Consider the following 14,359-nt stretch of genomic DNA (forward strand, 5'->3'; position numbering starts at 1 on the left):
ATTCCATTTCCAAGCTAATTTCACAGCCAATTCTAACCCAGAAAAATGGATGAGCATTGGGGGGTGCAGCAAGAACATTTGTTTAGCCCATTAGGTGGTTTTAAAAAAAAAGAGCTTAATGCTTGATGGTCTTATTTACCTCTCACTTCATCCCCCTAATGACTCAGTGGGCCCCTTCACTGCAAGGGACCACTTTCTTTCAGGGACACTGGCACCAACCCTCCCCCAGTCTTTGCCTTCCCACTGGTTGGCACTGGGTTGGGGTACAGTTCCAGCAGTCATATAGTATCTTCCCAAAAGCCCCACTCTGTGGTTCAGCAGTGCTGCCTCTGCTTATGACTGTCTGGCTAAACTATGACTTGTAGTTCTTTTGTGAGAAAGAGGCTGGGCTCTAACTCCCCCGTGGCCCAGTCCCGGGCTGTGAGATCACTTCCAGCCCCACACCCCATCCCCTGCTCCCCACCCCGGCTCCTTCTCCACCCTCCATCTACCCAGAGTCCCAGAGTCTCCTTGACCTAGGAGCGAAGGCAAGCAGAGTCCCACCTGCCCACTCAGGCGTAGGGTGGTCTGAAAGCAGCTCTGACATTGGTCCACTGCTCCAGCATCCGGTTCCCTGAGGGAGTGGGTGAGAAGCTCTGGCAAGTCTTAGTCCTCACTCTGACCTCCTGCTTCCCTAAATGGAAAAGCCACCTGAGCCCTCAGAGGCTGCTCCTTACCATCGCTGTGCACATGTACCCCTTGATGGGGCACCTGAGGGAGTACAAGGGGGCGGGGAGGACTTGGGGTGGACCTGAGGCTGCTCCTGGTCTCAGCATGGTCCATGGGAGAACCAGGAAAGCCTTCATGCACTCCTCACCTGGTCTCACCCCCTGTGCCCAGCCCTCGCTCCCTCCACCAGGGCATCCATATCATGGGCACAGAACACAGTTAAAAAAAAGAAGGCAAGCCATTCCGAGGTTGGTCTAGGACTGAGCCCAAGGGCCAGAGCATGTGCTAATCATGACCTGACAGGTGCTGGAAAGTAGTGCTCTATCCCTCAGGACAAGGTACATTCCACCCTTCACATTTAATGTAGTGTCATTATGTCCCCAGTAGCTTTTGCAGTACAGAGTTCTGAGTCAAGTTTCAGCCCAGCAGAAAAGGCACCCAGCACATTTACTAACCAGCACAGGCAAAGCCTCCCTCTCAGTTAATTAGGAGGTAAATGGTACTGTGCCCCAGGCCACTGCCAGGAACTCTGCTGAGTTCTTTAAAAATGCCACCTCATTTATTCTTCATTAGAGCTTTCTGTGGTGTACTGTATCCTCACTTTACGAAGGAGACAATAAGGCTTACTTCAGTTCATGAAGCCAGAAAAGGGCAGAGGGCAGGTGAACGTGGTTGATCCGACCCTCCAAACTTTCCTTTGGGCCTGGCCTAACGAAGTTATCAGGTTTAACAAAACCTCTGCCTTCAAAATGGCTACAGGTTCTGGCCAAAGTAGCCTGGTTTCCATGATGTTGGTTTTGCGAGATCCTGCAGCTCCTTATTCCGCTAACATCCCCCTTTGCCAGCATTCCTCCTCCCCTTCCATTTCTACTCCCTGCTGATGGGTCAGGCCTCCTCTGCTGAGCTGTGCTGCAGCGACACCATAATCCTTCCGGACAGGTGTGGGAAGAAGCCTGCTTTGGCTCCAGTATGGATGTTCTTGGAATGGGCCCATTCAGAATCCTCCCCACTACATATTTCAGACATTTAGTCAGGATTCAATGAAATTTTATAACCTTTATGATCTTAATTATCTTAAAATGGTGTACTTTTTCAAGCACTCAAAATTTGCTGCTGCCGCCAATATATTCCCATGATGTTTGGAATCTGAAAAGATCTGGGTTTGGGAGCATCTGGGGTTGGGGGGAAGAATGGGTAGAGCCTAGGCCTTGCTGACATTTGGGGCTGGATAACTCTTGGTTGTGGGGAGTGTTCTGAGCACTGTCAAATTTGGCAACACCCCTGGTTTCCAACCACAATGTGCCAATAGCATCATTCTGAGTTGTGACAAACAGCAATGTCTCCAGACACTGCCAAACATCCATCCCTTGCGGGAGCAAAATCGCCTCCAGATAAGAACCACTGGTGTAGACTGATCCTGCAAGGCTGGCCTGGATAAACTGCCACTAAAGGCACCACCCTCCTCCCCCTCCTCCCCTCCCCGAGGGAAACACGTGAGTTCTTTCTAAACACCACACCCTCGGGAACCCTGCGTCACAGAGCTGATGCCACAGGGCTTGGGAAGTGGGGTGAAGTGGAGGGGAGAGAAGGAGCAGGTAGGATAGAAGAAGCAAGAAAAGACAATGGAAAAGCTTTTAGAAATAAGAAAGATTTATTTAGCAAAAGCCACTCGACTAGTGACAACATCCAGGGAGTAAGTGCACTTACATGACCAGAATCTTTTCCCAGAGAGTTGATCCAACAGAGTTAGTGCCACGCAGTTTTAGGAAGTAGAGGGCTCAGGAGTAGGGGGCAGGGTGGGAAGAAGCAGTCAGGCAAAGAGAAAATAAAAGGAATACAACCCTGAAACAAGAGCAGTTGAGAGAAGTGAGGCTATGAAGAGGCTTTATAGACAGCATTGGTGTAAGCAGGAATATAATTGTCAATCCCGATAGACAGTCCATCCTGTGCAGAGAAATTCTTTCCTGGCTCCGCAACTGTGGGAGCCTCATGTGCCCAAGAGTCTGCTGGCACCTGGGAGAGGCCGGGGCAGGTACAGTAAGGGAGGTGGCCCTGGTGTCCACGTGTCCTCCATATGGGGCAGAGTAGGAGGATGAAAAAGAGGAGGGCAGGAGTTGAGTTAGCAGAGCAAGAAGCAAGGAGAAGACAGGGTGACATCGCTCAGAACTCAGGTCTGCAACGTTCCCTTTCCTGTCCCGTGGCTGGTGACCCTTCAAGGCCCCTAGATCTGTCCTTTGTCTCCTTCATCTCCACACAGCCAGTGTGCGCTGGTTTGGGTCACACTAAGGAGGAGGTTAGCACACAAATCAAGGCTCCAGGGAGAGCCTGAGATGGGGAAAAGGATGGGGCCGAGGCAGGTGGAAACCACAGTTTCTCCAATTCTTCAATCTCTCCTCCATCTCCTTTCTTCTTTCCTTCTGAAAGCTTCTCAAGACCCCCTTTTACAAACTATCTCCCCACCCAGTCTCCAAGAAGTCTTCTCCTAACACAGTCCAAACGCCTGGTCCACTGACCTCTGGTTTTGTCCTCAGACCCTGCTTCTAGGCAGTGGGCCTGGAGAAGCCAGACCTTCCAGTCCCCTGAACCTCCCAAATTCTAAAGAGCTTTAGAGGTCCCACACTCAAGGAAGCCCAGGTTCAGGTTTTGTAAGCTAGCTAGGCTCAGTCAAACTGGACTCCTGACCTCTCTCCTTTGATTTCGTGGTTCTTCCTTCCCTCATGTATCTGGACCTACTTCCAATGATGCATTAGATAGTATAAAAAAATAAACAGAACCACCCCTCTCCAACTAAACACACATTTAGAAAAGAATACAAACCTGGTGACTCAAACACCCTGGAGATTCTCACTCTCTTCTCTCTGGTCACTTCTCACAAGCCTATGCACACGTATATAACTTCCTTCACACGTGTCTATACAAGCACACATGCACGCGCGCGTGCACACACACACACGCATCACATTCCACTGACACCCTCATGAACCATGGAAGGCTAACATAAAGCTGCATTTATTTCCTTTAATTTGGACTTCTTGGTCTAGAAGAAATCCAACTGCACCTATAAGAAAAAAATCTGCACTTTCATTTCTGTATTTTATAAAGCCAAGTTAGGCTTGCAGCACTCCATTTTGGGGCAACCACATCCTTACCAGTTGATCCTCAAATAATACTGCAGTCTGGGTGTGTAGCTTGTTGTACAGGATGAAGACTTATTTCCCCAAACACAAGACACTAGCACATCTCCACTCTCTCTCCAGGCATCTTTAAATCTGTTAACAGCCACTTACAGCCTTACTGGAGCCAAGGACAAGTATGCTTGCCCTTACTGCCCCAATCAGCCCATTGTACCAGGTAGTAATCTCTAGGCAAGGCCCGATGGTAAAAGAGAATTGCATTTGGCACCTTTTACAGGTGTGCTCGAGGCACATACCCACAGAGAGTCTGGTCAAGGGCAATGTGCCTTTGGTCCCTGACTTAAGTGGCAGTGATTCTGAAGAGTGGACTTAAACAATCTCAGCTACATTTTTTTCTTTTTTTGCAGTAAAAACTGACCACGACTGCCCAGTGGGGAGAACAGATTGAGAGGTAAGGCTGGGGGACTCTGGGTCTCTGAGAAGTTGATAGAGGCAAGATTTCTACAAAAGCTTCAGCTGGCCCAGCCCCTGAGGCAGGACACAGGACAGAGAGGGCAGCTTTCCAGCCTCCATGCGGATGAGCCGGGCTTGCAGGCAGGAGGTGGGCACAGCATCCACACTGAGGAATCAGACTTAAGTGATCTGTGGCAGCAAAGAGACTGTCCTCCCCACGGGCCTTCATAGTATGGGCCTGAATGAGAATAACTCCTAATTTCCCTCTGCAGCAACACCTGATGCTCAGCTAGTTTGGAAAATGTTCAGATCCAATTCATCTGAAAGCTTATCCAATGTGACACATCCCAATGCCACACTCACCCTGAAAGGACTAACTATCTTTGAGCCTAGAGAATTCAACCTCTACAACTGGGCGAAGGAATTCCTCCCACGAAGGTCAGAGGAGAGTTAGGCAACTGGTAGCATCCTGACATCCAAACACAAAGTACCTAAGAAGGTACCAATGGCTTCCCTTCATTGTCGGGACCACAGAAGTGGGGAGAGTGAGGGGGCTACTAGGGCATGACATGCCAAGCAGGGGAGCCTGATGGTGCAGCAAGTGGGGAGCAGGTCCTTCAGCAGCCTGGTGGTCCTCAAGAGGGACCCTCTCCCAAAGCCATGGCCACCCCCCAGTTGACACAAGTATGAAAGAGCTGATTCATCTCTGGGAATCCACTTTCTCCCCCACTTGACCCACCTAAGCAAAATCCTAATCCTTTCCTGACACTGGAAACGCTTCTGGGCCCCTAGGTATCCTCAGCACCACGCATTAGCCAGAGGCCCACACCCCATTTCCGGTCACAGCCTGACTCGGCACCTCCACACCTCATCCGCTGCCTCCAAATCCTGACCTCGAGGCACCTACACGGCAATCTCATCATCCAGGCTATCGCCCAGCTCCTGCCTCTGCAGGACGTTCAGCAGCCGGGGCAGCTCTTCCTGGGACCACGAGTCGCGTTCCTCGCTCTCGTCCGTGTTGGACTCGTACTCCGAGGCGATGCCTGACTCCCGGAACTTGATGAGCTCCAGGCTGCCCAGGAGCGGCTCGCCCTGAGCAGGGGGTGGGGTGTCCTCGGGCGGGAGAAAGCGGAAGCACTCCAGCTTCACCAAGCAATCGCGCCTACCTAAGGGGCTGCCCGCCGGGTGGGCGAAGTCGGCCAAGCCTGCGCCCAGGGGCGGAGAGTGCAGGTCCTCTGGCTTCGGGGTCGTGGGGTCGCAGAGCACGGGCAGGGCTCCGGAGCGGAAGGTGATCTCCAGCAAGCTGTCCTGGGAGCCCACTGGAGGCAGAGACGAGGGGGAGGGGCCACATTAGCTAGGTGGCTGGTTTGGAAGCATCCCGGGGCTCCTCAAGGGGCTGTGTCTCGGGCACTTCTTCCCTTCCTTCCACCCCACCCAGCAGGACACTGGAGGGAAAGAGCTGGGGAAGGCAGTAAGGGCTGGATGAGGATAACCTGATGGCTGGCTGGGGAGGTCAGTGAATGCCTTGAATGGGGTGTGTGGTATGAAAAAGGTACAAATTGAAGGGCTGTGTTAAAAGCACGTGGTAATGTTTAGTGCAAGCTTGTGAAGTGGCATTAATTAGAATACAACAGGGCCTCAATAAACAAATAAAATAAAAAAACCAAAGAGGCTTCCAGAGTGATGAAGTATAGTGGTTCCCAATCCATATCTTTGGGCCACTTAAAAAACAGAGTTATCAGGAGCTCCCATCGTGGCTCAGCAGTTAACAAATCTGACTAGTATCCATGAGGATGCAGGTTTGATCCCTGGCTTCACTCAGTGGGTTAAGGATCTGGTGTTGCTCTGAGCTGTGATGTAGGTCACAGACTCAGCTTGGATTTTGCTGAGCCAGCAGCTACACCTTCAATTAGACCCCTAGCCTGGGAACCTCCAAATGCCACAGGTGTGGCCCCAAAAAGAAAAAAAAAAAAAAAAAAAACAGAAAAAAAAAATAGAGTTATCAGCCCTGCCCCAGATCTACCAATACAAAATCTCTGTGGGTTGGATCTGGGAATACCCATTTTTTAAAAAGCTCATAGGATGGTTTGGGAGAACTACTGCTATAATAGGGAAAGCATTTGTTTTATAATTTGACCTGGGTTTGAATTTTGGCTCCTATGACTAATCTTGCTAGTCCTGTAACCTTGAGCTTGTTACTTAACTGAGTCTGTTTCCTCATTCGTAAAATGGGTACATCATCTCTCACTACAGGGATTAAATGAGATAATGCATATATATATGACATCCCATCACAATTTGTGCTACCACAGGTGATCAATAGATATGTGTTGATCCACAGCCAACACACACTTAGAGCAGGCAGACAACCCACGGAAAACGCACTTGGAGCAGCAGACAACCCATGGATAAGCTCAGGAGGAAGGTGTGGAGACATGCTTACTTCCCAGTGCAGCCTGGAGGGGGCTGGGTGCAGAAGCAGACATCCAGGCTGGGAGCCAGGCGACCTCTGCCACTGACCAGCAGAGCTAGTTGGCCACGGTTACTCCTCTGCTTTATCCATTCAGTAGATACACTGCTACCAGCCTTTTCCATGCTACTGAGTTGTGAGACAGACAGTGCAGAGGAAGTAAACTACTTCACAGATTGCTGTCTCCTGCAGAGCTCACAGAGAGCATGACTCACAATAGGTGCTCAGTATATTTCAACTAGAAAAGCCCTTTGAGAAAGAAATGGGTAGCCTTAGGGATAGAAAGCCTGGGCCCCCATCAAGGAGAGGCTGGATGAACATGTGGTGGTGGCACCGGGGGACATTCAAGGTCAACCTGGGCATGAGGCTAGAAGGCAGCCAAGACCCTCCCTGGCTCTGTCATTTTATAATTCCATGAAATATATGGGCGGGACAAAGCTGCCTTTGTTTTCTGTTGGAATACAAGGGCAGGGCAGGGGTCCAGTAAAGCACCAAAAGCTTTGGGGAAGAGAACACATGGTTTCAGAGCCTCCACAGAGGGAGGTGGGGCCCTTGCTTACTGGCGTTCTGTCCTGACAGCTTCAGCTCCAGCTCCTGCACCTGCTTGACCAGGAGGGAGATGTGCTGGAGCATGTCCTTGTTCTGCAGCAGGAGCTGGTGCACGCGAGCCTGGGCCTCCAGCCGCGCCGCAGCCTCAGCAGCCAGCTGGTCCTTCAGCAAGTGAACCTGCAGAAAGGAGGTGGCAGAGGAGACAGCGAGGAGACAGGACAGAGAGAAGAGAGGGACGTGAATGCAAACAAGAGTCGCTGATCGTCGGCTGGGACCAGAGATGCCTTCCAGGTTCAGTTCAAGATGAAGAAGCCCTTCCTGGGCAAAAAGGGGCCCTGGGGCTTGTAATTTGGAGGTGAAGCCAAAAGAAGCTGGGGCTGGGATGTATCACCCATGAACCACTCAGAGCCGCTCACCAAGACCAAGAGGTAGGAAAGAGTCGTGCCCAGACCCTGCCCCCACCATCCCTGTCAGAACTCCTCTAACAGCTAATACATCACTGCCATGTTCAGGCAGGTGCCTTTTTCTCGTCTTGTCTTTTAAAACACAAAACCAAAAACTGACATGGTGACCCATCAGCTAAGAAGTGTCACAGTGAACCCCCATACAATCTCTCCTCTCCCCTTCCTCATACCCAAACATAATGAGAGGAAGCCCACCACGTGCCCTAACGTAGTGAGGTGGTCGGAATCAAGTCTTTTTCTCCATATCTGTAGGTGTGTGTCAGCTTCCTTCCCTGATCTTACATTCCCTTTTTATTTCCCAGGGCACCTGGAAGCATGCTGCACACCCAGCAGAGGTCGGTTTACTGACTAATAACAGGGCCTCAACCACAACCCCGGCAGGGCTGAGGGGAACAGCTTATGGCGCCCCCCCCCTCTGTGGGAGGAAGGGGACCCTCACCAATGTCACTTTCTCACGGTAGAGCAGCTGGCAATGGCACACCCCACAAGGGCAGGGGTTGGTAGGGTCTGCTCGTGGTGTAAAATCTGAGTATAGGGATACAGTTCAGTGGAGGAGAAGTGGGGCGACTCCATCAGGACCCTGGCTTGAAGACACTGAGTCACAAAGCAACAACAATATTCACACATACATGATTTTTGTGCTAAGAAGTGGATAAAGAGATGGGGGAGGGGCCGGGTGTATCTGAAGGTTCCTGCATAAGGGGAGCTGATGAATTTGGTGGCCTAGACCAAAGCAGCCTGTGAGAAAGAGGGTTTTCTTGAACCAAAAACATGTTGCGGTTAAAGACATAGAGTCAGGGTGCTGAGAGTGGGACAGGTGGAAGCAGGAGCCAGAGCGGAGAAGGAAGGAGCTGGAAGAACTGATTCTTGGGCTCAGACAACACATGCTCTGGGTTTCTGAAGAGCGGTCTGCTCCAAAGAGATTCATATTCTATCAGGGTGGAAAAGACCACAACCACGCCACAGTCTGGCCAAGCCTGACCAAGGGACCTGCCAGCCCAGTGTCTGCCCCTCTCAGCAGCCAGCACTCCGAAAGCACACTCTTGGCTGCAGCAGCTGCTTCCTCCCCGCCCAGATTTGAGGACCTGACCTTGCAGTTGGCTCTGCTTCTAAGTGGAGCCGCTAATGAGATTAGTTGCCACTTTCCATTAGCGGCTCCCAAGGTTAGGCCTAACTTTCTCCCCGGGGGAAGGATGCCTAAGGAATCTAAAGTAAGTCTGTCCTCCACCGGGCGCTGCTAAGGACAGAATCAATACTTTGGTCCAGACATCAGCCTCATCTGCTGCCTCAAATAAACTAAGAAGAGGGGTGAGAACAGGGAAAGAAGTGGCAACGATATTTTAGGTGGTGGGTGGCTATTAACGCCTCTCCCTGGAAACTGAGGCATGGAGATTGTTTCCCCACGAGTCCCCCCATCCTGTTGGTTCTGAGAAACAGGACAATTAGTGTGGGGACAGTGCCCTCAGAGGAAGGACCAACCTTAACCTTCCATCTGTGAGGGATGTGACTAGTTCCAGCTAAGAGTATCATTGAAAGGAAGGGACTGTGCATGCAGAATTGCTAATTATCCATTTTCTATTTTCTTCAGAACAAGACAGAAACATTAAGCAGAAATGTGGAACAGAGCTGTCAATACATGTAAACAAAGCAGAGAATCCTGCCCACCGTTAAGTGGCATCTATGGAAGGATCCCTGCACACATGAACATAGACTCACGTGCCTGAATCCCACATCCAAACATTCCAACAGAACAGGCCATTTGAGAGCACTGCACCAGGAGCTAGAATGCTCGAGTCTGTTGGTTACTCGCTCTGCAACCATGGGTACCTGGACCTCACCTTCTCCATCTTTCAACTGCAAGGGTTAGCTAAGGGCTCCTCGGACAATGTATGATTCTGCATCTAAGTGGATGTAGTGGTCAGTACCAGGGGCTATTTGCTAAAGGCTCAGTGAAGAACATTCCTAGATTTCCACTGGGAAGTCAGAGAATTAAGATTGGGGACAAAAGAGAACTTCCCTCCTGCAGAAGCAGGAAAAAAAGTTGGAAGATTCCTTTGCAGGCAACCATTCCAGTGGTGGAGGTACCAGCGATACATAAAAGATGACCCTTGAGTCAAATACTTTCATCACAGATCCCCAGGCACTCAGTGCCATGAGAAAAAAATGTTGTATTTGAGTGTTCCTGGTGCCAGATTACATGAGAATTTTAGTGTTGCAAATGCAGAGTTATAACATTTCAGGTGTTTTCAAACCCTGGGAATGTGAAAGCACATGCTGCTGCTGCCTCCTAAAACCAGCACTAATGAGCCCTTCTGCTCCTGCAGCAACAACAGTGGCTGCAGGCACAAGGCTCAGGCCTCTCACAGCAGCAGTCTGCACCGCCAGGGAGCCCAAACTGGGCCACGATGGGACAAAACAGCCCGAACTTCCTTTAGATTTGGGGCAATTTAATAATCCCTGCGTTTTGCATATGTGGGTCTGGCTTGGAAGTACTGAAATGAGGCCGCATTATTTTCAGCCTTGGCTTGGGCAGTCGGCTACAGCCGTGTGCTCGCTTCCTCCATCGTTCAGCGGGAGCAGATACCACCACCTCCTCCCTACCAGATGGGACTTATTTGTATTCAGCACACTCTTCTTTTAAAGCATCAAACACCTTTCGCAAAGGTAGGCCACATTAATTTCTGAAAAGGCAGGAGTTGGCTTCGCCTTTCTGGAGCTATGTGGTCCCCGCCAACGACCGTTCCGGTCACAGACTAAGTCAGTGGGAGGGCCACGCCTGGAGCGCAGTGCCCAGTCCTGCCTTCCTGCCACAGCTCTACAAGCATGAGTCTGACCCTGCACCCTCCAGCTCTGTGCCAGTTCACAACGCTCGGACACCCACCCTCAACCCACCCAGCAATACCACACCACTGCCCACTGGCTCTCCAGCCTACTTGCCTGGACTCCAGCTCCTCCATGAGAAGTGGGGGCAGGGCCAGGCTGAAGTTAGGGAGCAGCAGGCACATGGAAATGGCAGTGGAGAGAACCAGAGCGATTTGCCCCCCCCCCCCCACCAGACACACAAGCAGAGGCAGGAGGCGCTGTCTCAGCATGCACAAGGCAGGGACGTGGGCAGTGCACCCAGGCTGCTGGGGACTGGGAGAAGCCATGAGGACAGATGCTAAATCTAGGGCCTTGGTGGGGGTGCAGAGGGTTTTTAGCGCTGTTCCTCTAACGAACTATGGCATACACAATTGCGAAGCATAAGTAACCAATCACTTGTTTCAGAACAAGTGCAAGAGGCAACAGGTAGAGAAGAAATCTTTCAACAGCAGTACTGAGCTGTACTAACATTTTTCCCATGAGCTAGGCCGGGAATTGGTAAACAGTGAAGGGACCTGGCCTACTTAAATGCTGCCGATCAGCCACAGCGCCCAGATCAATTCTGGAGCTATGCGGGCCCAGCGCGTGGCCATGCGGGTGACAACTACATCCCAGTTTTGGTTCAAGGCTTGGCTAGAGTCTCATTCGCACCCTTGAGCTTCTGGTTCATCTAAAAGCAGGAAGCTAGTGCAGCCAGGCAAGCCACATGCTGGGTTGGGAAAGTGGTCTGAAGGGCTTGGGGTTCACTATTTACACTAACTTAGAAATGCTTGAGAGTCCGCTGAGCCACACCTTTGTCTGGGTACCTTTAAGGCCAGGCCCGGCCCGTTCTAGACCAGCTCTGAACCAACTGAGGGAGAGGTTGGGAGAGGTCTTGAGGTCTTAGACCAAGTCAGAACACCATGAAGGAGATCTAAGCTCAGCCCCAGTGATAACAGTGGAACCAGAATGGCCTGTGAGAATAGATGGGGGAGGGGCACATTATGCAACAAGGGACCCCAAGAGTGCACCTGTTTACAAGAAACTCTGTCTTTATCCTTAGCCCTTCTCAGGGGCCACAGAGGAGGACTTGGATGGTCCCAGCGCAAAAGAAAATAAAGTGCTGAGGTCACAGTATTATCCATTGGAATTCTGGGGACTGCTGGTAGTTTAACAAAGAAAGACAGAAACCTTGCAGTTTAATGGCCATAGAGTCTGACAGAACAAGTACAGGCTGACCTCGTACTTGGCATTGTATAGAGAAACCAAGTTGCTAGATTTGATCTATTTTAAATGCATGAAAGATGCCAAGAAACTCACCTATTGATCTACCTATATATCTAATTGTTTCTACTCAAAGATAGGGAGGCTAATTAAAGGTCTTTGGATCAAATGCTACAAAGAGAGAAGGAGAGAAATGTGCAGAGAAACCTGCAACTGAAGGCTGGTCTACAACAGAATCAGGAGATGAAAGCCAGTTGAGAGGTACAACAATATCTCTGCTGAATTCCTGGGCAGCAAAGAAGGTGCAAACTGAAGAGACTGCCGGTGAGGACGGCAAGACAGAGTAGAGGAGTCGGCTCAGGAAGCTGTCTGCTGACCTCAAGGTCCTGTCTGATCTGAAGATTTTAGAAGTCTAAGACCCTACCCAAAGCCATCCCCTCAGTTTGGAATGCACTCCAGTGGCCTGCTTGAACTGAGACTCAACCAGGGTACCACAAGCTACTATCAACAGACTCCAAATGTGGGAGAGGCTTGGGGAAGTGGCTGGGACTGAGAGAGGCTCTTCAAGGAACTGCAAGCACCATGCTCCCCCCACCCCGGACCCCCAGCTGCACTGACCTCTGGGAGAGAGGCAATTAAAATAGGTCCAGGGCCATGATGTCTCAATGAGAGAGATGCTTGATTCTGGACCAGAGAACCATTCTTAGAGCTTCATCCTGATGGTGGGAGACCCAAGATAAACTTCCAGGTCTTGAGGCTTTGTGGACTGAGCGTACCCTTCGACTGCCACAACTCTCTTTTTGTTGTGCAGATAACACGTGTTGTGCAAATAGTCTCTCTTTAGTATCTAGCAGTAACTCCAAATTCAAATGCCTCTCTGATTATATTCATCATGAATATGCATCAAGCCCATTCCTGGGTAAATAATAATTACTTGGCAATTGATATGCGGAAAGAGAAAAGTATCGTAGTTGAGAATGGATTTGTATTCAATGGGAAACTTTTGGAAATGATGTGAGTTGCCGAATGGCCCTGTGCTGGAGCATTCGTGCTTTGTGCTCCTGTCAGCTACCACTCTCAGGAGGAGGGGATTCTCAGGACTGCCACACCATTATTAACTGAAGGGATGAATTCTGTTATTTGATAAAAGGCAATTTTTCCCCCAAATATAAGAAGGCATTTAATGACATGCCTCCTCCTGTTGCTGTTCGGGAACACCTGCAAATCCTCCTAGCATCAACACATATCCTTTTGATTCCTGGTCAGGATTTTTTAAAAAGGCTCAAATCACTTGGGAGCTGTGCCTGACTGATTGTACTCTCTTAAAACCTGGCTGCAAAAGGCACCCATGAGGCCAGGCCTCAGGCTCAGGTCAGCGTGAGATGGTTATAAGGTCTTTTCGAGACCAGAGCCATTGCATCGTTTTGGTTAGGCTGCTGGATACTCCCTCAGGGTGTGTGTGTGTTGGAAAGGACAGCTTCACCTGAGGGTCATGAGACGAGAAGGAGAAGAAATGAGGAGGATCCATAAGCGCTCCTTAGATAAGCCTTCTCTTGTTCTCATTCCAGAACGCAGAAAATCTCAGAGGTTAGTCTAGGTAAGCCGATGTAGAATGCTGGTGCACAGAGCTGCCTTCCCGATCTCTCACCAACCCCCCAAACCCTAGGGGCCCCACTCTTCTCATTGTCTTCATCGACCCACCCAGGCCCTAATCTTGTCTGACCCCTACTCCGGGATTCAGCCTTTAAATGGAACAAATGATCGTGTCTTAACCACTCCCTAACTGCCCATAGAGAAGACGAAGCTCAGACTCATAAGTTCCAAGGAAGACGTGGACAGCAATGCCCTTTGGAGAAAGCAATCAGAAGGGATCCTTACTAAAAGCAGCAGGGAAATCTCATCATCCCTCCTTTATAAAGCAGCAGCCCAAGAGGTCCTCAGGGCTCAAACAGCTCGTGGCTCCTGAAATCTAAGCTGATTCTTCTCACTATGGCTCAAATACTAACGGAAGTCCCTGTAAGTTAAATCCCATTGCAATGAACTCCAAGGCCAGCATGGTATTGAATCTTGCCTGGAATGAGTAGATGACTAACAGAGGCATGGAAACCTGCAAGGACAAGATTTCCAGGATGGAAGCCTCTGCAAGGATGTTGGGCACAAATTCATACTTGAAAATTCTTTGGGGAATGCTATCACAAAGTCACTTCTGCCCTGAATCCAAAGGCACCCCACCCCACCCCAAATACCAGGAAAGGAAGGCAGGAAAGGAAGGGTGAAATTATGTGCGTCTTGTTCCTTAGTAAGTTCAACATCCAGCCAAGCCAGCCAAGCCCAACTCAGAGCAGGGGATACACAAGAAACCAAAACGTTCCTTCCCATTTCAACCGTATCCCCCATTCTCTCCCCTCCCCAGCTTCCCTATTCCCCAACAAGCAATGATCTGAGAGCATGAGCCAACCCTTATAGCTCCCTAGGTTTTAAACCTGCCCTGTGCCCCTCGCTAGGGAAGGCGCGTC

General features: G+C 50.3%; 1 protein-coding gene across 7 annotated transcripts in view; it reads right to left on the reverse strand.

The window, feature by feature from the left end:
- C4H1orf226 (chromosome 4 C1orf226 homolog) overlaps positions 1–14,359 on the reverse strand; it is a 342,511-nt gene that overhangs the window by 25,020 nt on the left and 303,132 nt on the right. For 6 of the 7 annotated variants that reach the window (XR_002343371.1, XR_002343372.1, XR_002343370.1 and 3 more), the window contains 2 exons: positions 7,326–7,491; positions 5,462–5,614 (listed from right to left, as the gene is read on the reverse strand). Coding sequence is in view for 4 of the 7 variants with exons in the window: in XM_021089504.1 (XP_020945163.1) it covers positions 5,462–5,614; positions 7,326–7,491 (319 nt within the window). In the remaining 3 variants the exon portion in view is untranslated. Of the gene's footprint in view, positions 1–5,461; positions 5,615–7,325; positions 7,492–10,715; positions 14,341–14,359 lie in introns of those variants that run through there. The other variant, XM_021089507.1, reaches the window with a different exon arrangement.

The sequence above is a fragment of the Sus scrofa genome, chromosome 4, assembly GCF_000003025.6.
Source record: "Sus scrofa isolate TJ Tabasco breed Duroc chromosome 4, Sscrofa11.1, whole genome shotgun sequence".
In the NCBI taxonomy this organism is placed as follows: Eukaryota; Metazoa; Chordata; class Mammalia; order Artiodactyla; family Suidae; genus Sus; species Sus scrofa.